Genomic DNA, 22,991 nt, shown 5'->3' with positions numbered 1-22,991 from the left:
TCTCAGGGCACATGGAAAACATTTTTTGGTATTATATTTGTATTATATTTCCATTTAATCTTGTGGACGTGCAGATTCCCTGTCCTCCATCAGGGGGTGCTGCAAGCACCCTCAGCACCCCTACTTACCACGGCCCTGTATGAAAAGGTTAAACTACGCACACACACATGATCTCGGCTCGCGCAGCACGCTCACAGGCATAGATTGTGCAAGAGGTGCAGTGCAGGCATATTGTTATTCAAGAGATGCGTTGTTCTTTTGGAAAACATGTTTTTATTTTCAATAATACTAATTACATTGACACATGCATTATTTGTGATTAAAATAATGGTTGTTGGTAATGTATTAGCGACCCCCACAGATGTATGATTTCACTGCGTCCGTGGGAGCTCAGACCCCTCCTTATGGGAGCTCAGCTCCCATTGGCTCCCACATAACTCGAACCCTGCTTACTTCCATCCAAACAAACTAAAGCCAATCATTAATGTAGTTTACAATGGTACATTTCATGGAGGCAGGATTTGTAGGTGTCACGGCCACTGCAGATCTGTCAACACCCCCATGTTCAGAGGGTCGCCCACTGTATTCCTCACTTACGGTCTGGGAGCGGAGCAGGACAGTTCAACATTATGATTATTTAGTTTAAAACCAACATTAGTTTCATTCGTTTTCCACAAAACAGTGACGACAGCAGCCTGAACTCTGGGCCAAGTCGGGTCAAACCGTAGACCTGTATTGAAACTGAAACTAAACGAACTGCGGGGAACTTTCTACATTCACTGGAAACTCGCTTAGTTTTGCAGCTGCGGCGGACAAGACAAAACAGGCAGGTCCAGTACACGAGGACACTGAACAAATAACAAAAAAGCATCTATATTCCTAGTTGAGTTCAGTTTGTGGAGGTTTTGTGGCAGTGACAGGATTATTTCAGCGTCCACGGTGAGTTCTGCATCTTTTCTCTCTTTTTTATACATTTCCGACTTTATCAGTCGCCTAACTTTACTCCTACTTTGAATTAGCTAGCATACATATTGAAAGCAATACGTATTTTGACTACTATCTTTTAATGCTTTGTCCACTGCATATGTGAATGTAGCCTATGCTCAAATGACTTTTTCTTTTAATTTGTGCAGATGGCTCGGCAGGGTACCATCGTTTTCTTTGACCTTGAGACCACAGGATTACGTAAATAACATTTACTTTATGTCTGTTTACAAATACTTACTATAGTTGCTTATTAGGAAAAATTATTTCACGTATTGTTGGGGAGTTTTGGGGTCCCTGGAGTGTGTGTGTGTGTGTGTGTGTGTGTGTGTGTGTGTGTGTGTGTGTGTGTGTGTGTGTGTGTGTGTGTGTGTGTGTGTGTGTGTGTGTGCGCACACACACACACACACACACACACAGGGCCGTATCCAGGATTTCATAAATACCGAGGTCCAAACATGATAAGGGGGTTCGGGGGTATACTCTCCCTGAGATTTTTGGGATTTTCATGATCTAGTTAGGTGCTTTTTAAGTCCTGTGGGGGATCACAAATTGGATAATATATTGATTTCAAACCATGTCAGTGGGCTGCAGCATAAATTATTTTTGAAAGTGTAATGCATAAGAATCAGTTGATTGTTACTATTATTGATCTGGACATGCAGAAGAGGCTAAAATGATCCCAAAACATTGTCAACATTCATTTTCCATGTCTCTCTCCTTTCCATAACCTGCACCCTCTCTTCCATCTTCTTTAGTCTCTCTGTCTTCTTCCCGTTCATTAATCTCTGTCCTCTACTCTTTCTCGTTGTTCAATCTCTCCCTCGTTGTTCACTTTTTGCTCCTCCTCACTTGTCGCTCCTGCCAGTGAATTAAAAGCCATTCAGCAATTTAGTTCATTTCACTTGTTTGTTTGCATTATTTTTTTTATTTAAATCTGTTTTGTTTGATTCTCAAAAGAGAACAAAGATGTAAGCAAATTGTGTGGTTTCATACAATTGTATGTTATTATGACATCATAACTGCAATAGATATATGTTGTTTTAAAATGATGCCTATTGTCTATAGTGTAAATGAAGACTATTGTTATAGATAAATAGATAGATAGATAAATAGATAGATAGATGGATAGATAGATAAATAGATAGATAGATAAATAGATAGATAGATGGATAGATAGATAGATAGATAGATAGATAGATAGATAGATGGATAGATAGATAAATAGATAGATAGATGGATAGATAGATAAATAGATAGATAGATAAATAGATAGATAGATAGATAGATAGGGTTATTAAGCCTACATTCTTTTGTGTGACTGTACCTGCAGTTCCTCCCTGACTTCCATCACTTTCTCTCTCTCTCTCTTTCTCTCTGCCTGTCCTGTCTCTTCCTTACCAAAGCTGAGCTTCGACTGAAGTAGTCTTTTCATTATATCTGAGTCAGTGTAAAAAGAAAACAATACAATGTTATATCTTCAATGTTTTACTCAAATTTAAATGAAAGAAAAGCATTACAACGTTTGTTAAAAGGTAATCCTTCTGACATTGGATGAATGTAATTAACTTTAGCTCTAGCTAGTTTATTCACGCAATTTAAACCAAAGTATAGCCTATGGCTGCAATATAAGTTAGTGTGCATGTTGTCGGACGTCCACTGACTAACGTAGAGCGTTCACACAGGATCTGCTGGTCATATGATGTCCTGTGAGGAACAGAAACACAAGCAGCCCGCTGGACTCAGATCTCTAGATACCTGATCACTCCTCCGCTGCTCCGATACAAGTTCGGGCTGCGGTGGTTTGTTGATACATGTCGTCTTCTTCTGTTTGCTTTAATCGAGGCTACGTAGTTATGCAGCGCCCCCATCGGCAGTAAATGGAAGTACTACAAAGAACCCCGTTTAGTGCAGTTATTTCACACATTTTGTTATACACAGCTCGGAAATTATTACCGAGGTCCGGACCTCGGTGACCTCAATGGTGGATACGGCCCTGCACACACACACACACACACACACACACACCAGGGTTTCCGCTAGGATTTTTTCTCGCCGGTCAAATGTCCGGACAGAATTTATTTTACCGGACAAATTTTAAACTTACCGGTCATGTTTCAATAATAATAATAATACGAATTGTGTAGCAGAGTTTCCGTTAGCATGTAATTACCGGACTATGACCGTATGCTGATGTTTAAAACTCAGTTAATGGGAGTCATTTTTATATTGCTTCAGTTTATAATCGTAACAGATCGAAAAATTCAGATTCATTTTCAATAAATGATTCCACAAACAACAAACAACATCATTATTACATTCAAACAAACTACTTGCAGTAGATGAAGTACATTATTCAAAAGTTTACATTAGCTTTGAACATGGGCGTAGGAAGCATCCTGAATGTGGGGGGGACATTTTTAACGGGGGGTGAAAAAATATATAGATTTCCTGTATTCTGGTGCATTTTAACAGGTGGTTTGATACTTTTATGTGGCTATACTAGCATGAGGAAAATTATGGGTACATTTTGTAATTTCATCCAGTAGTAAAGAAAGGAAACATATTTGATTATTAATTCAGAGCCGTCTTTGAATTAATAAAAAGCAGTTTAAATGCCCATTTTTTGTACATTTATATACAACAATAAATATTTGTGAGTGCATTGAGAGATATTGTTGTGGAGAGTCATTTATATATAAATCGCAAAATACATTTGTGAATCCTTCTGTGAGCATTTATTAATATTGAGACTGATCTGACTCCATACGGATGTTAAGTTCACCTAGGAATGGTATCATTGACTGAAATGTTTCCTGTTCAATATCCCCACTGATTTCCTTAAAATCCTCGGATGAGAGTCCACATCACAATTTACTCTCAACTGTCATTTCCCTTTCATCACTCACCTCAGCAATGGACCTCTCTCCACTGTCCCTGTATTCTGCCTCTGACTCACTCTCAGGCGTAGGCTCCACGAGGACGAAAACGGGTTGAATCCGCATATTTCTCATGCGTATAGCCCTTTAAGCTCGACGACGCCGTAACAGAAACGTAGAAACAGACCCCGCAAACGACAACGGGTCCAAAGGTGGATAGATCTGGGAACGGAGCGCTCTGGGGGGTCCAACGGGGCCGTGGGGTCGCCTATACGGTCATGCGTTTCATAGCCCCGCCTCTCCCCACCTCTGCTGCTCACCCCCGAATTCAGATTATTTATCTTTATCTCGATATGAACATAAACGCGAGTGAAGTCTAATCTGACAGGACGGAGACACGCAGCTCCTCCGGCTGTGAAGCAGCGGGAGCAAAACACACACTTCAAGTCAGATCACCACCCTTAGCTATTTTAATTACCTCTCAAACTACCTAAACTAGTTATAAATATGTTTATTTTTACTGTCGGGTTTACTTACTGGATCAGCTGCTGCATGAGGAAGCATGAAGATTTAAACTTTAACACACGTTGACCGGCAAAAAACTCTGCGCGGTTCCCTCCGCCCCCACCGCGGAGAATAAACAGAAGTGCAGCCATGACAACCATTCTTCTTCGCTGCTTTTGTGGAGGAAGTTGCTGCTTTTGTGGAGGAAGTTACAGCGCCACGTACAGGTTCGGCATATGTACTGCAGCTTTTCCAGCGGTTGGATGTAAACGGAGCCGTCTCGTGGAGCTTGACACAATCCGGTGTATATTGCGTGTGGGCGGAAGGTTTTTTGCGGTTGCGTTTGCGTTACTCCGATGCGTTTTGCCTTATTTGTCCTCGTGGAGCCGGGTCCTCAAGTGCCTAGATGTCAAGAGAGGTGGTGAAGTGATAATTATTTATTGAGCAGTATACTCTTTCACATTGAATCATAACAAGTCATACTGAATGTAAATACAACGGACTCTAAAGTAAGTCCCAGTCTGTGACATTGGACATTTTGAAGACTCAAAGTCCCAAGCAGTAGGTAGAATATTAGCTAGTCTATGTAATCTGCACAAAAAATAAATAGTTAACTGAATACTGGAATGGAAATAGCCTATAAGCACTCAGTAAAACATAAACACACACAAAAAGCTTCTGAATGATAAGAAGTATAATTAAAACATAATGCACATTACCATTTTGAGAGAGAGTACCTAAATTAAAGAACTCAGAAAATAATCTCTTATCGAATTGAGGCTCCAGTAAAACACACTGACTGCGTCTCTACATGGACATCAGTAAGCCGTTTATGAGTATTATCCCGGTTATGATCATATTGGGGATATGGTGTTTACATGAGCACAGAGAGATCGTGTTATTCATGTTCCCTGTTTACATGATAAATACTAGTAACCTGGCATTTCGATGCCTTTTCTCATCTAAACTATTCAGTATTTGTATCTCTCTATCATGACATCAAGACGAAACTCCTCTCCAGAAGTGAGACGCCGTCATCACTGTTAACTGATTAACTGCTACCAGCTGATGACTTACTTTCCTCTTCTTTGAAAAAAATGTTCTTATGTCCATGTTGTCTGGGGGAGAAAACATATCAAACCAAGAGATCGTCAGCTTTGATTTTCGCTGTATTAACCATTTCCTGAACATTTGGTGTGTGTGCCTTACCTCCGCTACCGGCATCGCTTCATACAACAGATCTGAGCTGTCCAACTATGACAACACTCCTTGAACATGCGCGCGCTATGTGAGAATCTGCCTTGGTACAAAGTAGCAGTGAAAACATGGTACGGAGTTTCATTGATTTGGGCATTCTCTCAATAAGCAAGTGGAATGGATTTCATTTGATAGTGAAGCACTGACACGGCGCTCTACAAAGTGCGGCGAGTGGATAGACCGATTCACGGACTTTCCGCATAGTAAAAGTGGGGGGTTCTAAACTAATCATTTGAAAAAGTGGGGGGGACTTGTCCCACCCTCATATAATGGCTGCGACGCCCATGGCTTTGAATAATAACACGGGAGAAACGGATCCTCTCTTTTCCCCTCTCCCTCCCTCTCTCTCCTGACAGCCCGTCAGTTTCTCATACAGCGCGCTAAACAGTGGGCGGGGCTTCAGGTGGTCATGCAGCAGCTGATCTGATCTCTCTCTCGCGTCCGGTTATACTTCACTCGCGTTTATGTCCATATCGATCAGATCCAGCTCTCCTGATCGGCCTTTATAGAGAGCACAGATCAAACTATTAAGAGTAAATATCGGCCGATAATGATCGGCGGCCAATCGATCGGAGCATCCCTAATTATTACCGGACATTTTGACCGGCAGGTTTTGAATTTACCGGTTTTTATTAAATTTTACCAGCTAAAAACCGGTAATTACCGGCTAACGGAAACCCTGACACACACACACACACACACACACACACACACACACACACACACACACACACACACACACACACACACACACACACACACACACACACCTGGCAATAAACCCGTTTCTGACTGAGGGGAAAAGGAGCACAGATTAGGAGGGGGGGGGGATGTAACACCTCCACCAGCCCCCATCCTGTATTGTTTTAAAACTCTCTCTAATGCCCCTTTCACACCAACGCAACTCCGGTTCAAGCTCCGTGCTAGAGCTTTTCTGGTTCAGAACCGGTTCTTCGGTTTAGCGCCGGCTCTTTTCACACCGCTCAGAGCCCAACTGGTGCTGCCGCTGCTGCGTCATGACGTCACAGTTTACGTCGCTGAGTTTCTCCCCAACGCCGGAGCTCACCTCACAATAACAACGGGCCGGGGACTGCGTTGCTTTTAACCATACGAAGCCAGATTAAATTAAATAACGACTTCTCCAACCTTATACTTTTCTCCAGAGTGCCGTGGTTCATTGTTTATTAATGTGTTTCAGCGGCATTTACCGACCGCTGCAGTGCTGGCCGGCTGCTCTTCCACGAGTGTATTCTCCCGTTAGCTCCGGGTTAGCTCACACGGCTCTAAAGTATTCACTGTCTGACTGTCACACAAGCAGCTGATACATATCCCCAGTTCCCCTTAAGTGAATGTGTGTCAGTCTGAATTGACGCTGTTTGGTGTCAGTCTGAATTGACGCTGTTTGGCATCACAACGCTGTTATGAAAGTTTCTCTGGTATAACATGGGTGATGTTAGCATAGCAACCGAAGCTAAACTGACTACTTGCTCAGCAGTTTTCTACAGGCACTTTTTACCGACGTATTTTTCATTATGATTCTACTTGTGATAGTCGGACATGACAACCTGTGCAGCCCATGTATTGATTCCATCCGATAGCTGCTATAATAACAAACAAAACGTCTGCCTGCTCTCCACAATGATCAATAACAGCGAACGGATGGTCAAAGTAAGGTACAAATAAACAGAATCACACGAAGCCTGGTTAGTGTTGCCTGACTTTATAAAGTGTGTTTTTTTTAACAAGTGTGTGGTTGCGTTCTAGTCACTTTGCTCAGCACTACTGCTTATTACAACTTTTATTTGCCGTACTCGCCTTAACTGTTAGCTCAGGTTAATCTCGCCCCCCTCCGACGTAAGCGTGACGTATGCGGTTCTTGCTTCTAGACGGACAACTTTTTGGTGCTCGAAACGAACCGGATTCCGGAGCTATGACGCTGCTCCGCTGCAGTGTGAACAGGAAAACCTGGTGCTTTTCAAGCACCAGCACCGAACCGGCCCTGAAACACCGTTGGTGTGAAAGGGGTACTAGGGTCTGCTTCTTATCTGTGTCTCTGGGGTTTATGAGGGTCGTTAACTAGTCTTTGTTGTTGAAAAGATTGTGGCGCCGTTTACACGAGGAGAAAACGGCTTGTATCTGCATAGTTTTGCGTGCGTATAGCCCTATTATTTACACAAGGCTGATAGAAACTGACCCCACAAACGATAACGGGTCCCAAGGTGGATAGATTTGCAAACGAAACGCTCTGGGGGGTCAACCGAGTCCGTGTAATCACCTCTATACGAATATTTCCTGAAAAAATAGCGATAGCCCCACCTCTCCTGCTCACTGCTGCTGTAGCAACTATCAAAAATAGCTGTGTTAATTAAACGCACAAGGGGTTCTTGAATGAAATAATATTATAAAAGGCAAACCAGAATTGTTAACGCCCAATATACTCCTTAAACAAAATAAACAGAGTCAGATTTCATGCATTGATCCATTATATTGACAAAGGAGGATCTCACCCGGTGTTTGTAGAGAATATCTCTCTTTCTGAGCGGGTCCTCTCCACGGAGACGTGCTTCTTGGTCGGTCGATGCAATATCCACAGATTTGGTTTCTTTCAGTTAACTTCCCCGTTGCATTTATCCATATGCTGAGGAAATTACTATATCCCGCTGAATACCAGCAATCGCCACACACACTGACTTCCTCCTGTCAGTAGCTACTGCTAGTGCTACTGCTACTGACCATGCTACAGATATTAGTGCAAAAATATACAGCTCCTCTACCACAACCATCAGCAACAAGTGGACATGGAGAATTACATGAACTACATGTTGCTAAATACACCGCGGGGCATGAACAGAAGGGTAGCCATGGCAACATTGCGGCGGGGCTGCTGGGATGCTCTTCTTCGCTGCTTTTGGTGTATTTTGGCGGAAGTTACAGCGCCACTTACAGTCCCGGCATATGTACTACAGCGTTTCCAGCGGCCTCGTTTGAACAGACACGTTAAATGAAACGAATGCATGTGAACGGAAGACTTTTTTGAATACGCATACTGTGCATAAACGCAAACGTTCCCGTGTGAGCGGGGCCTGTATCTCAACTTGGTCGTTAAGTTGGTCTGTCCTTTACAGAATATCAATGTATTCTGGAAGAATGTAGTTGAAGTCCCTTTGGCTTTGAGCCGCTTCTTCTAATGTGAAACATTAAGCCGTTTGATGAACAAAAGATGACCACTATATCATTTTGACTATATATTTTTTTATATTTTGTATTAAATGAATTCCTTTTTTGCATGCAGGCGTGGCATCTTGTCACATCGCCCAGTTGGCGGCCAGCTGTGAAAATACCATCTTCAACGACTACATCCTCCCCCGCATCCCATTCGATCACGGAGCTACAGAAGTGAACGGCCTCACCGTCAGTTATGGCCAGCTGTTACTCCACGGAGAGCCTGTGACAACTGTGCCACTTCACTCTTCTTTACAATCTTTCATCGAATACCTTGGCAGGTTCCCCGGCCCTGTGCTGCTGGCGGCCCACAACTCAAGGAGATATGATGAAATTGTGCTCAAGAGAGTGCTGGAGATGTGCTCCCTCTTTGAGCAGTTCAAAAAGGTGGTGTCTGGGTTTGTGGATACCTTACCGCTGAGCAGGAAGCTCCATCCTCAACTGGATTGTTTTAAGCAGCCGCATCTAGTCCGCTACTTCCTGGGAGGGAAATACAATGCTCATAATGCAGTGGAGGATGCCAAACTGCTGGAAGAGCTGTTCAATTATTGGAATCCAGACAATGATGACATCAGGGAGTTCACCAGCAGGATCTAAGCTTTACAAAAAGCTACAGAACAACATTAAAATATTAAAGTTAATATGTGTTGTTTTGTGTTCTCATCATGTACCCACAGGTGGTTGTACAGATCGACATTAAAAAAAAAAACGTGTGATTTATGACATAATGCTTGTGACACCTCGAACTCCATGTTTTTTGATGTTCTGTGTCATGCTCAAAGTGTTTGTTTTTGTATTTCCTTTAAATTGAAGCATAATGTTTAAATTACCATTAAACTTTCATTTGACTCTTCTATACAATTTCTTCAACTCATTTGTAGCCATCATTCAGGGAGAGATGTCTACTCCTTGAAGGCATGGCATCAGTGGCGTCGCCTGGCCTGGGCATCCGGGGCTTTAGCCCCGGATGTTTTTTCTGTAGCCCCGGACAATTCTCCCTCAATAATATAATACATTAACCGTGCTTTATGTGAACCTCATCATGACACAAGAGAGGACGGCAGCACTGTAATTTCCCGTGTTCATTGAATGCAACAGAGGCATGACACCAGACCAATCAGAGAGTTGCATGGAAATAAACGTGTGTTTGGTTGCGTTCGAATACTCCAAAAAAACAGCTCCTAAGTTCTAACCCTATCGTCTATTCCTTAACCTCTGAGTGAAACGTCATGGGGTTAAGGGATAGTGGATAGGAGAATTCAAAAGGATTTAGGAGAAGAGACTGCGGCACTTTAGAGAATCCGACTGCACTTTCACTATCCGACGTGTTTATGATGCGCCAGCGGAGGTCATAAATGTGCGCCTGCTGCTGTGGGGAAACTATGGAAACTACAGTTTTCTATACAGCGGACTACAACATGGATGTTTAATAAGAACGAGGGACTACTGTAAACTCATCTAGAGACTCTGCACCGTGCTCTGATGCTGTTGTTTTATGCTTTATGAACAGGGACAACAGAGAAACATATTCTTCATGACCAAAGTTGGAATTGAAATAAAAAAGGAAAGTGAAACTTATGCTCGTCACCCTCTCCCTCCGGTCCACATTAATACAAATGATCCCAATACATATGATTGTATGAACAGATCTTAAAATCAATACAAATGTATTTATTATAAACATTAGTCCTTAACATCTATCACTGTGTATATCACCATTCAAACATATTTTAAAAGTTGAACAAACCCCACACAGCTCAGTAAAGACTGTGAAATGTTGACTTTATTTGATCATTTCAGTAAAAACTAACGTTCATATTTCTCTTTTTGATTATAATACTGATGAACGTTCAAAACAAAGCACTTTGGCAACTTACCACATACGTTTTAAATTGCTTAATAAGCACCGTAACTTTATACCGATATCATTTCTCGTTCATAATCGGTTGTTTCCGTGAACGGCCGACTGTTGTGTGACGGCAAATGCTGCGGCCGCAAGGCATTGTGGGGCAGCATTTTCTCCTCTCCTTTCGGTTAGGGAGGTCCAGTGGTTCCTAGGCTAAAGGAGGTTATAAAGGAAGTTTGAAACCTCCTTTCCTTTTAATTTAGAGAATTCGAACGGCACTTATCATGGCTGCCACTGAGGGACTTCCGGGTCATTTCACTCCGTTAGGAAGGTTCCTAAGCTAAATGGACTATTCGAATGCAACCCTTGTGTCATTCAAGCTCGGCTCTGTGTGTGTGTGTGGCAATAGCGCACAGTGATAGAGAGAGAGAGAGAGGGAGGGAGCCAGCATGGACGTGTTGTTAGCATCTGGTTAGCTAGCTGCACTAACGGACATATGGAGCTGTTTGTTCCACAAGAAGCTGGAGGAGAGTCCTCTCCTCTCAGACTGAGAGACTCAGGTGAGCTAAAGGACTCTCTGAGTGTTTAGATACATAACTTTAGTCTAATTTATCTCAGTGGGTCTCAAACGGTTTGGTCACAAATTATTCAAAAGATTATTTCCGCGGCACACCTTCATATGATCATTATAGTTATAAAAAAAATAAAAGAATAAAGGAAAAACAGTTATAAAATACTATATGGCAGTAAAACAAGAATAGAGTTTAAAAGGGGAGTGATTAGTAAAATATCCATAAAGAAAAAGTACATCTGTTTACAGTTCTGCTTCATATGGGTGTTGAGAGAGGTATCCATAGGTCTCTTCATTTTGCTCTCAAAGTGCACCAGATTGATGCATCTAACTTCAATATTTAAAAAAAAATCTTCCCGGGGGAGCATCCCCCCGGACCCCCCTAGAGGAGGTGAGCCCCCCACTCATAAAAAATACCACTTTACCCCTGCCTATATGCCGTGAGCTGATTATCGAGCCTTCATTGTAACAGTCGCGGGTGTACTGTGTGTGTGCGTGTGGGGAGTGTTGCAGTGAAAAATGCCACTGTAGTGCCGCCGCCACTGTGGGCTAAGCCCCGAATGTTTTCAGGTCCAGGCGACGCCCCTGCATGGCATGCTTTGTTTTTCAAACATCATATATCATTATATTCATTATCTTCCCTACCTGTAGTAATGAACTTGTAAACAACTATATTCAGTGGCATTATATCCACCAACAACATCATTTTTAGAGATATACACTCAGTGGTGTTAAGTAACTAAGTAGATTTACTCAAGTAATAAGAACAATTTTGAGATACTTGTATTTTAGAATCAGAACTTTACTTTACTTGAGTATTTCCATGTTATGCTACTTTGCACTTCTACTCATCTACAATTCAGAGGTAAATGGTGTACTTTTACTCCACTACATTTATTTAATATCTTTAGTTACTTTACAGATGTGGATTAATGATGTGAAATATAATCAACCCTTAAATCAGACTTTAGTTCCACCTGGAGTAAATTCACAAGCTACCCTGCAGTATACAAAGTCATTAAAACTAGCTGCTCCTTTACCAGCTTTGATAACACTTTAATGCATCAATAATTATTGTTGGGGGAAAATACTGTTTGCTACTGTTATCATATACTGTTGGAACTGTGCATGCCCTTGCAGATGGCTCCTGTAAGACAAGAGGCACGAAGACTTGATTCATTTGTTAACAGTCCTCAAGGTGTCAAAACCACAGGGCCTCCTATTGTGACATGTTGCATGCAAACTTTTTAAAACCGAGACGTAAAGCGTGAGTATTGTTCAAAAGTTCAGCATGATTTATGTCTGGTTTTGGATATCCGGTAATACATTTCTTAGAAACACTTACTTCCATCCAAACAAACTCAAGCCAATCATAAATGTAGTTAACAATGGTACATTTCATGGAGGCAGGATTTGTAGGTGTCACGGCCACTTAATCAGCACATCTGTCAACACCCCCGATGTTCAGAGGGTAGTCCCCAGTATCCCTCACTTACGGTCTGGGAGCAGAGCAGGACAGTTCAACATTATGATTATTTAGTTTAAAACCAACATTAGTTTCATTCGTTTTCCACAAAACTGTGACGACAGCAGCCTGAAATCTGGGCCAAGTCGGGTCAAAACCGTAGACCTGTATTGAAACTGAAACTAAACGAACTGCGGGGAACTTTCTACATTCACGGGAAACTTGCTTAGTTTTGCAGCTGCGGCGGACAAGACAAGACAGGCAGGTCCAGTACACGAGGACACTGAAAAAATAACAAAAAAGCATTTATATTCCTAGTTGAGTTCAGTTTGTGGAGGTTTTGTGGCAGTGACAGGATTATTTCAGCGTCCACGGTGAGTTGTGGCATCTTTTCTCTCTTTTTTATACATTTCCGACTTTATCAGTCGCCTAACTTTACTCCTACTTTGAATTAGCTAGCATACATCTTGAAAGCTATACGCGTTTTGACTACTATCTTTTAATGCTTTGTCCACTGCATATGTGAATGTATGCTCAAATGTCCTTTTCTTTTCATTCATGCAGATGGCTCGGCAGGATACCATCGTTTTCTTTGACCTTGAGACCACAGGATTAGGTAAATAACAATTACTTGATGTCTGTTTATTAATACTTACTATAGTTGCTTATTAGGATACATTATTTCTCGTATTTGTGGGGAGCTTTGGGGTCATGTGTTTTTGTTTTTGTTTTTGGGCGTATCTCTTTCTGACTGGATGGTTAGGAAACAAAAGCACGCACGCACGCACGCACACACGCACACACACGCACACGCACACGCACACACACACCCCTCATTTAAGTGAACACAGACATGTCTGGTATTGTAAAATTCTAAATAATGTATTTTCAAAAAAAATTAAAGAGTCTGTGTGAGGACCAAAAAGGTAGTTTGTTGCCTGAGGGGCAACAGTATGCCATCGATCACTTTGTAACAATATTTATTGATTTATTGATATATTTATTATTTGAATGAGCTCAAAGGTTCATAATTAGTCTACTGCAATTAGTTGTGTAGATGGCATGTCAAAATGGCTTAAATTGTCTTTTTTATTTTTCTTGATTTCTTTTAATTATTTTAAGGAGATCTTCAGAAGTGGAAAGGGAGAAAGGAGCACAGATTAGGAGGGAGGGGGGGATGTAACACCTCCACCAGCCCCCATCCTGTATTGTTTTAAAACTCTCTCCTAGGGTCTGCTTCTTATCTGTGTCTCAGGGGTTTGTGAGGGTCGTTAACTAGTCTTTGTTGTTGAAAATATAGTATCTCAACTTGGTCGTTAAATGTCCTTTACAGAATATCAATGTATTCTGGAAGAATGTAGTTGAAGTCCCTTTGGCTTTGAGCCGCTTCTTCTAATGTGAAACATTAAGCCGTTTGATGAACAAAAGATGACCACTATATCATTTTGACTATATCTTTTTATATTTTGTATTACATGAATTCCTTCTTTGCATGCAGACGCTAAATCGTGTCACATCGTCCAGTTGGGGGCCAGCTGTGAACACCATCCCATCTTCAACGACTACATCCTCCCCCGCATCCCCATCGAATACGAAGCGACAGGAGTGAACGGCCTCACCGTCAGTGATGGCCAGCTGTTACTCCACGGAGCGCCTGTGACAACTGTGCCACTTTACCATTCTTTAAAATACTTCATCGACTACCTTGGCAGCTTCCCCGGCCCCGTGCTGCTGGCGGCCCACAGCGCATGGACATTTGATCAAATTGTGCTCATGAGAGTGCTGAGGAAGTTCTCTCTCTTTGAGCAGTTCGAACAGGTGGTGTCTGGGTTTGTGGATACCTTACTACTGAGCAAGAAGCTCTATCCTCAACTGAAATGGTTTAATCAGCCGTATCTGGTCCGCTACTTCCTGGGAGAGGGATACAATGCTCATAATGCAGTGGAGGATGCCAAACTGCTGGAAAAGCTGTTCAATCGTTGGAATCCAGACAATGATGACATCAGTGAGTTCACCGACTTGATCTAAGCTTTCAAATAAGCTACAGAACAACATTAAAATATTAGAGGTTAATATTTGTTGTTTTGTGTTCTCATCATGTACCCACAGGTGGTTTTACAGATCGACATAACAAAAAAAACGTGTGATTTATGACATAATGCTTGTGACACCTCAAACTCCATGTTTGTTGATGTTCTGTGTCATGCTCAAAGTGTTTGTTTTTGTATTTCCTTTAAATTGAAGCATAATGTTTAAATTACCATTAAACTTTCATTTGACTCTTCTATACAATTTATTCAACTCATTTCTAGCCATCATTCAGGGAGAATTGTCTACTCCTTGAAGGCATGGCATGCTTTGTTTTTCAAACATCATATATCATTATATTCATTATCTTCCCTACCTGTAGTAATGAACTTGTAAACAACTATATTCAGTGGCATTATATCCACCAACAACATCATTGTTAGAGATATACACTCAGTGGTGTTAAGTAACTAAGTAGATTTACTCAAGTAATAAGAACAATTTTGAGATACTTGTTTGATTTTAGAATCAGAACTTTACTTTACTTGAGTATTTCCATGTTATGCTACTTTGCACTTCTACTCATCTACAATTCAGAGGTAAATGGTGTACTTTTACCCCACTACATTTATTTAATATCTTTAGTTACTTTACAGATGTGGATTAATGATGTGAAATATAATCAACCCTTAAATCAGACCTGGAGTAAATTCACAAGCTACCCTGCAGTATACAAAGTCATTAAAACTAGCTGCTCCTTTACCAGCTTTGATAACACTTTAATGCATCAATAATTATTGTTGGGGAACAATACTGTTTGCTACTGTTATCATATACTGTTGGAACTGTGCATGACCTTGCAGATGGCTCCTGTAAGACAAGAGGCACCAAGACTTGGGCGCCGTTTACACGAGGACAAAACGGCTTGTATCTGCATAGTTTCGCGTGCGTATAGCCCTATTATTTACACGAGGCCGATAGAAACGGACCCCACAAACGATAACGGGTCCCAAGGTGGATAGATTTGCAAACGAAACTCTCTGGGGGGTCAAACGAGTCCGTGTAATCGCCTCTATACGAATATTTCCTGAAAAAATAATGATAGCCCCACCTCTCCCGACCTCTGCTGCTCAGCCATCTGTAACGATCAACTATCAAAAATAGCTGTGTTAATTAAACGCACAAGGGGTTCTTGAATGAAATAATATTATAAAAGGCAAACCAGAATTGTTAACGCCCAATATACTCCTTAAACAAAATAAACAGAGTCAGATTTCATGCATTGATCCATTATATTGACAATTTTCCAGCCAAACAACACAAACAAAATTAAACAGTCCGCTCTGCGATACACCAAAATTGTCTTTACTGCCTAATCCAGGCCATTATTGTTCATTGCTCCTGCGCCCGTCGGTGGCAAAAAGAGAAATGTTTGTAGGCCTATTCAGGCTATAATCCACACAAAAAAAGGAAACACGAGGACTGGCGTGTCCCAGAGGAGCGATCTCACCCGGTGTTTGTAGAGAATATCTCTCTTTCTGAGCGCGTCCTCTCCACGGAGACGTGCTTCTTGGTCGGTCGATGCAATATCCACAGATTCGGTTTCTTTCAGTTAACTTCCCCGTTGCATTTATCCATATATTTACATGCTGAGGAAATTACTATATCCCGCTGAATACCAGCAATCGCCACACACAAAATAACGATAGCCCCACCTCTCCTGCTCACTACTGCTAGTGCTACTGCTACTGACCATGCTACAGATGTTAGTACAACATCTACAGCTCCTCTACCACAACCATCAGCAACAAGTGGACATGGAGAATTACATTAACTACTACATGTTGCTAAATCCACCGCGGGGCATAAACAGAAGGGTAGCCATGGCAACATTGCTGCGGGGCTGCTCCGGGGTCTTCTTCGCTGCTTTTGGTGTATTTTGGCGGAAGTTACAGCGCCACTTACATTCCTGGCATATGTACTACAGCGTTTCCAGCGGTCTCGTTTGAACAGACACGTTAAATGAAACGAATGCATGTGAACGGAAGACTTTTTTGAAAGCGCATACTGTGCATAAACGCAAACGTTCCCGTGTGCACAACGCCTTGATTCATTTGTTAACAGTCCTCAAGGTGTCAAAACCACTGGGCCTCCTATTGTGACATGTTGCATGCAAACTTTTTAAAACCGAGACGTAAAGCGTGATTTATGTCTGGTTTCGGATATCTGGTAATACATGTCTTAGAAACACTTACTTCCATCCAAACAAACTAAAGCCAATCATAAATGTAGTTAACAATGGTACATTTCATGGAGGCAGGATTTGTAGGTGTCACGGCCACTTAGGCCCCGGCTCCACGAGGACAAATACGGCAAAACGCATCGGAGTAACGCAAATGCAACCGCAAAAAACCTTCCGTCCCCACGCAATATACACCGGATTGTGTCAAGCTCCACGAGACGGCTCCGTTTACATCCAAACGCTGGAAAAGCTGCAGTACATATGCCGAACCTGTACGTGGCGCTGTAACTTCCTCCACAAAAGCAGCAACTTCCTCCACAAAAGCAGCGAAGAAGAATGGTTGTCATGGCTGCACTTCTGTGTATTCTCCGCGGTGGGGGCCGACAGAACCGGGCAGAGTTTTTCGCCGGTCAGCGTGTGTTAAAGTTTAAATCTTCCGGACAAAATTATAAAAGTGCCAGTCAAAGGTCTTCATTGTTATTTATTGAGCTTTAAAAAAAATGAATAACGACGATATAATGATATATAATCATCAAATACACGGAGCCTGTCTCTTTTTCCTCTCTTCTGACAGCGTCAGTGTCTGTCTCATGCAGCAGCTGATCCTGTAATGAGTGACCCGACAGTAAAAATGAACATATTTATAACTAGTTTAGGTAGTTTGAGAGGTAATTAAAATAGCTAAGGGTGATGATCTGACTTGAAGTGTGTGTTTTGCTCCCGCTGCATCACAGCGGCAGGAGCTGCGTGTCTCCGTCCTGTCAGATTAGACTTCACTCGCGTTTATGTCCATATCGAGATAAAGATAAATAATCTGAATTCAAGGAGCAGCTCCTGTAGATGTTGCACAAAGAACTGTAGCATGGTCAGTAGCGACTGGAGCACGATAGCAACCCTGCGGGGGAGAGGCGGGGCTATGAAAACGAATGACCGTATAGGCGACTCCACGGCCCCGTTGGACCCCCCAGAGCGCTCCGTTCCCAGATCTATCCACCTTTGGACCCGTTGTCATTTGCGGGGTCTGTTTCTACGTTTCCCTTACGGCGTCGTCGAGCTTAGAGGGCTATACGCATGAGAAATATGCGGATTCAACCCGTTTTCGTCCTCGTGGAGCCGGGGCCTTAATCAGCAGATCTGTCAACACCCCCGATGTTCAGAGCATGGGCGTCGCAGCCATTATATGAGGGTGGGACAAGTCCCCCCCACTTTTTCAAATGATTAGTTTAGACCCCCCCACTTTTACTATGCGGAAAGTCCGTGAATCGGTCTATCCACTCGCCGCACTTTGTAGAGCGCTGTGTCAGTGCTTCATTATCAAATGAAATCCATTCCACTTGCTTATTGAGAGAATGCCCAAATCAATGAAACTCCGTACCATGTTTTCACTGCTACTTTGTACCAAGGCAGATTCTCACATAGTGCGCGCATGTTCAAGGAGTGTTGTCATAGTTGGACAGCTCAGGGGCCTCATTTATAACGCCTTGCGTAGGATTGACGTGGGAAGGTTGCTTACGTAGTACAAAGCAAAAAAATAGGTACAGACATTTTCCGACATTTTCCGATTCACAAAACATTGCGTACCGGCGAGGGAAGTGCGTACGGCACTTCCTACGCCTGTTTCCCTTTATAAATCACAATCGACTCGTAACGCCCATATTTGCCTATAAATAGTCAAAGAAACGCCCATTCATTCATTCATTCTGACTGACTACGTGAAGAAGATCACAGGAAATGAGGACAGAACAGCTAAAAAAGACATCTCACATCGTGTCAGATTTTGGTTATTTTGGGGAGGTCGAGATAAATCATATTGTTTGGTGGATGCAGTTTGAACCAGAGTAGCAGCATGGAGGTCGGATCGTCACCAAAATAAATAAATAAGTGGTCCGAAAAAAGTTAATGACAAAAAAAATGCACATAACCTTCCTCTGGCAGTGTGTTTGTCCCGGGGACAGGAGACACCCCCTTGATGAGAAACTGTAAGAAATTATCGGGGAATCCCTCCGGAGTGGAGTCATGACGACTGGATCTGAATTATTTTGTTGTATTTGGTGGTTTGTGTTCCAGCTGAAGATCAGCAACTATATATCCATAATCCACCAGTTAAAGGAAATACAATGTGTTGTGTTATATTAGCTGTACAATTTACCACATATGGTGTTCTTAGTTTCCATACCTCCTGTGTTTTATGAGCGACTTATCAAGTCTTGGCAAACGGCATAAAACACGATTAAACGTGATAGTATATAAAACCATGCTCGTATCTACAACCTATAGAAATGCAAAACGGCGTCAGTTTAGATGTAATTCTGTCCTCCTGCTTACCGCATCATTTATGAGAAAACATTTCATAACATTAACACAACATATTCGAGGTGGTTTTAAATAACATATCCGTATTTATTTATTTCTCCAAGTTATGTTTTTGTGTGCACTGAGGAGTCTCAAACAGGCGTTTGTTTAATCATTTTAAGATTGGCTTTAATCAATGTTTGAAAATGAATTCTTCATATTTGATAAATGAGAGGTAACATTTTATTTATGGTATTATTTCCACATATTCCTCTCCATTCTTCCTTCTGCCAACGGTGTTGCAGTTTCTCGTCTCTCCCGTTGTTGTGCTTAGTGCGTACGCATGGGTTAGAGTTTGCTTGGAGGACCGCACATTTTCCCGTCAAGTTAGAATTTTATAAATCGCAAACATTGCGTAGAAACTGGCGTACGCCATTTTTTGAGCATATATCCCTTTATAAATGAGGCCCCAGATCTGTTGTATGAAGCAATGCCGGTAGCGGAGGTAAGGCACACACACCAAATGTTCAGGAAATGGTTAATACAGCGAAAATCAAAGCTGACGATCTCTTGGTTTGATATGTTTTCTCCCCCAGACAACATGGACATAAGAACATTTTTTTCAAAGAAGAGGAAAGTAAGTCATCAGCTGGTAGCAGTTAATCAGTTAACAGTGATGGCGGCGTCTTACTTCTGGAGAGGAGTTTCGTCTTTATGTCATGATAGAGAGATACAAATACTGAATAGTTTAGATGAGAAAAGGCATCGAAATGCCAGGTTACTAGTATTTATCATGTAAACAGGGAACATGAATAACCCGATCTCTCTGTGCTCATGTAAACACCATATCTCCAATATGATCATAACCAGGATAATAGGCTACTCATAAACGGCTTACTGATGTCCATGTAGAGACGCAGTCAGTGTGTTTTACTGGAGCCTCAGTTCGATAAGAGATTATTTTCTGAGTTCTTTAACTTAGGTACTCTCTCTCAAAATGGTAATGTGCATTATGTTTTAATTATACTTCTTATCATTCAGAAGCTTTTTGTGTGTGTTTATGTTTTACTGAGTGCTTATAGGCTATTTCCATTCCAGTATTCAGTTAACTATTTATTTTTTGTGCACATTACATAGACTAGCTAATATTCTACCTACTGCTTGGGACTTTGAGTCTTCAAAATGTCCAATGTCACAGACTGGGACTTACTTTAGAGTCCGTTGTATTTACATTCAGTATGACTTGTTATGATTCAATGTGAAAGAGTATACTGCTCAATAAATAATTATCACTTCACCACCTCTCTTGACATCTAGGCACTTGAGAGTGAGTCAGAGGCAGAATACAGGGACAGTGGAGAGAGGTCCATTGCTGAGGTGAGTGATGAAAGGGAAATGACAGTTGAGAGTAAATTGTGATGTGGACTCTCATCCGAGGATTTTAAGGAAATCAGTGGGGATATTGAACAGGAAACATTTCAGTCAAGGGGCATCATATGACCAATATAGACAGAAGAGCAACATTTATTTGAACATTTAAGTCAATGATACCATTCCTAGGTGAACTTAACATCTGTATGGAGTCAGATCAGTCTCAATATTAATAAATGCTCACAGAAGGATTCACAAATGTATTTTGCGATTTATATATAAATGACTCTCCACAACAATATCTCTCAATGCACTCACAAATATTTATTGTTGTATATAAATGTACAAAAAATGGGCATTTAAACTGCTTTTTATTAATTCAAAGACGGCTCTGAATTAATAATCAAATATGTTTCCTTTCTTTACTACTGGATGAAATTACAAAATGTACCCATCATTTTCCTCATGCTAGTATAGCCACATAAAAGTATCAAACCACCTGTTAAAATGCACCAGAATACAGGAAATCTATATATTTTTTCACCCCCCGTTAAAAATGTTCCCCCCACATTCAAGATGCTTCCTACGCCCATGGTTCAGAGGGTAGTCCCCAGTATCCCTCACTTACGGTCTGGGAGCAGAGCAGGACAGTTCAACATTATGATTATTTAGTTTAAAACCAACATTAGTTTCATTCGTTTTCCACAAAACTGTGACGACAGCAGCCTGAACTCTGGGCCAAGTCGGGTCAAAACCGTAGACCTGTATTGAAACTGAAACTAAACGAACTGCGGGGAACTTTCTACATTCACTGGAAACTTGCTTAATTTTGCAGCTGCAGCGGACAAGACAAGACAGGCAGGTCCAGACCAGTACACGAGGAAACTGAAAAAATAACAAAAAAGCATTTATATTCCTAGTTGAGTTCAGTTTGTGGAGGTTTTGTGGCAGTGACAGGATTATTTCAGCGTCCACGGTGAGTTCTGGCATCTTTTCTCTCTTTTTTATACATTTCCGACTTTATCAGTCGCCTAACTTTACTCCTACTTTGAATTAGCTAGCATACATCTTGAAAGCTATACGCATTTTGACTACTATCTTTTAATGCTTTGTCCACTGCATATGTGAATGTATGCTCAAATGTCCTTTTCTTTTCATTCATGCAGATGGCTTGGCAGGGTACCATCGTTTTCTTTGACCTTGAGACCACAGGATTAGGTAAATAACAATCACTTGATGTCTGTTGACTGTTTGTAAATACTTACTATAGTTGCTTATTAGGATACATTATTTATCGTATTTGTGGGGAGCTTTGGGGGTGTGTGTGTGTGTGTGTGTGTGTGTGTGTGTGTGTGTGTGTGTGTGTGTGTGTGAAGTTTATAACTCGAACCCTGGTTAAAGGTGCTATGTCCTGTTAACTTGAATATGCAAATTGCCCATTATATAATGCTTTTTTGAGCTAGATTTGGGATATATCTATTGGTTCTTTCGACTAGTCTAAGGCCCCGCTCACACGGGACCGTTTGCGTTTATGCACAGTATGCGTATTCAAAAAAGTCTTCCGTTCACATGCATTAGTTTCATTTAACGTGTCTGTTCAAACGAGGCCGCTGGAAACGCTGTAGAACATATGCCGGGACTGTAAGTGGCGCTGTAACTTCCGCCAAAATACACCAAAAGTAGCGAAGAAGAGCAGCCCAGCAGCCCCCGCCGCAATGTTGCCATGGCTACCCTTCTGTTCATGGCCCGCGGTGTATTTAGCAACATGTAGTTCATGTAATTCTCCATGTCCACTTGTTGCTGATGGTTGTGGTAGAGGAGCTGTATATTTTTGCACTAATATCTGTAGCATGGTCAGTAGCAGTAGCACTAGCAGTAGCTACTGACAGGAGGAAGTGTGTGGCGATTGCTGGTATTCAGCGGGATATAGTCATTTCCTCAGCATATGGATAAATGCAACGGGGAAGTTAACTGAAAGAAACCGAATCTGTGGATATTGCATCGACCGACGTCTCCGTGGAGAGGACCCGCTCAGAAAAGAGAGATATTCTCTACAAACACCGGGTGAGATCCTCCTTTGTCAATATAATGGATCAATGCATGAAATCTGACTCTGTTTATTTTTGTTTAAGGAGTATATTGGGCATTAACTATTCTGGTTTGCCTTTTATAATATTATTTAATTCAAAAACCCCTTGTGCGTTTAATTAACACAGCTATTTTTGATAGTTGCTACAGCAGTGAGCAGGAGAGGTGGGGCTATCGCAATTTTTTCAGGAAATATTCGTATAGAGGTGATTACACGGACTCGGTTGACCCCCCAGAGCGTT

At 41.7% G+C, this 22,991-nt stretch overlaps 2 protein-coding genes across 16 annotated transcripts in view; both read left to right on the top strand.

Annotated features, from left to right (window-relative positions):
* Positions 1-509: 509 nt before the first annotated feature.
* LOC117497281 (DNA polymerase III PolC-type-like) overlaps positions 510-22,991 on the top strand; it is a 97,636-nt gene continuing 75,154 nt past the window's right edge. For 7 of the 15 annotated variants that reach the window (XR_004557362.1, XR_004557363.1, XM_034149225.1 and 4 more), the window contains exons 1-2: positions 21,262-21,637; positions 21,828-21,879. Coding sequence is in view for 10 of the 15 variants with exons in the window: in XM_034149225.1 (XP_034005116.1) it covers positions 21,828-21,879 (52 nt within the window). In the remaining 5 variants the exon portion in view is untranslated. Of the gene's footprint in view, positions 940-1,133; positions 1,186-8,916; positions 9,703-21,260; positions 21,638-21,827; positions 21,880-22,991 lie in introns of those variants that run through there. The other 8 variants (XR_004557360.1, XR_004557359.1, XR_004557361.1 and 5 more) reach the window with 5 other exon arrangements.
* Positions 12,729-15,015, top strand: LOC117497285 (DNA polymerase III PolC-type-like). Its single transcript, XM_034149232.1, has 3 exons — positions 12,729-13,102; positions 13,293-13,344; positions 14,227-15,015. Exons 2-3 carry the CDS (start codon positions 13,293-13,295, stop codon positions 14,754-14,756), a joined length of 582 nt encoding a protein of 193 aa, XP_034005123.1. The 5' UTR covers positions 12,729-13,102; the 3' UTR covers positions 14,757-15,015.

Source organism: Trematomus bernacchii, unplaced genomic scaffold, assembly GCF_902827165.1.
Source record: "Trematomus bernacchii unplaced genomic scaffold, fTreBer1.1, whole genome shotgun sequence".
NCBI lineage: Eukaryota > Metazoa > Chordata > Actinopteri > Perciformes > Nototheniidae > Trematomus > Trematomus bernacchii.
The sequence above is the reverse complement of the archived record's forward strand: the minus strand, read 5'-3'. Positions and strand labels throughout refer to the sequence as shown.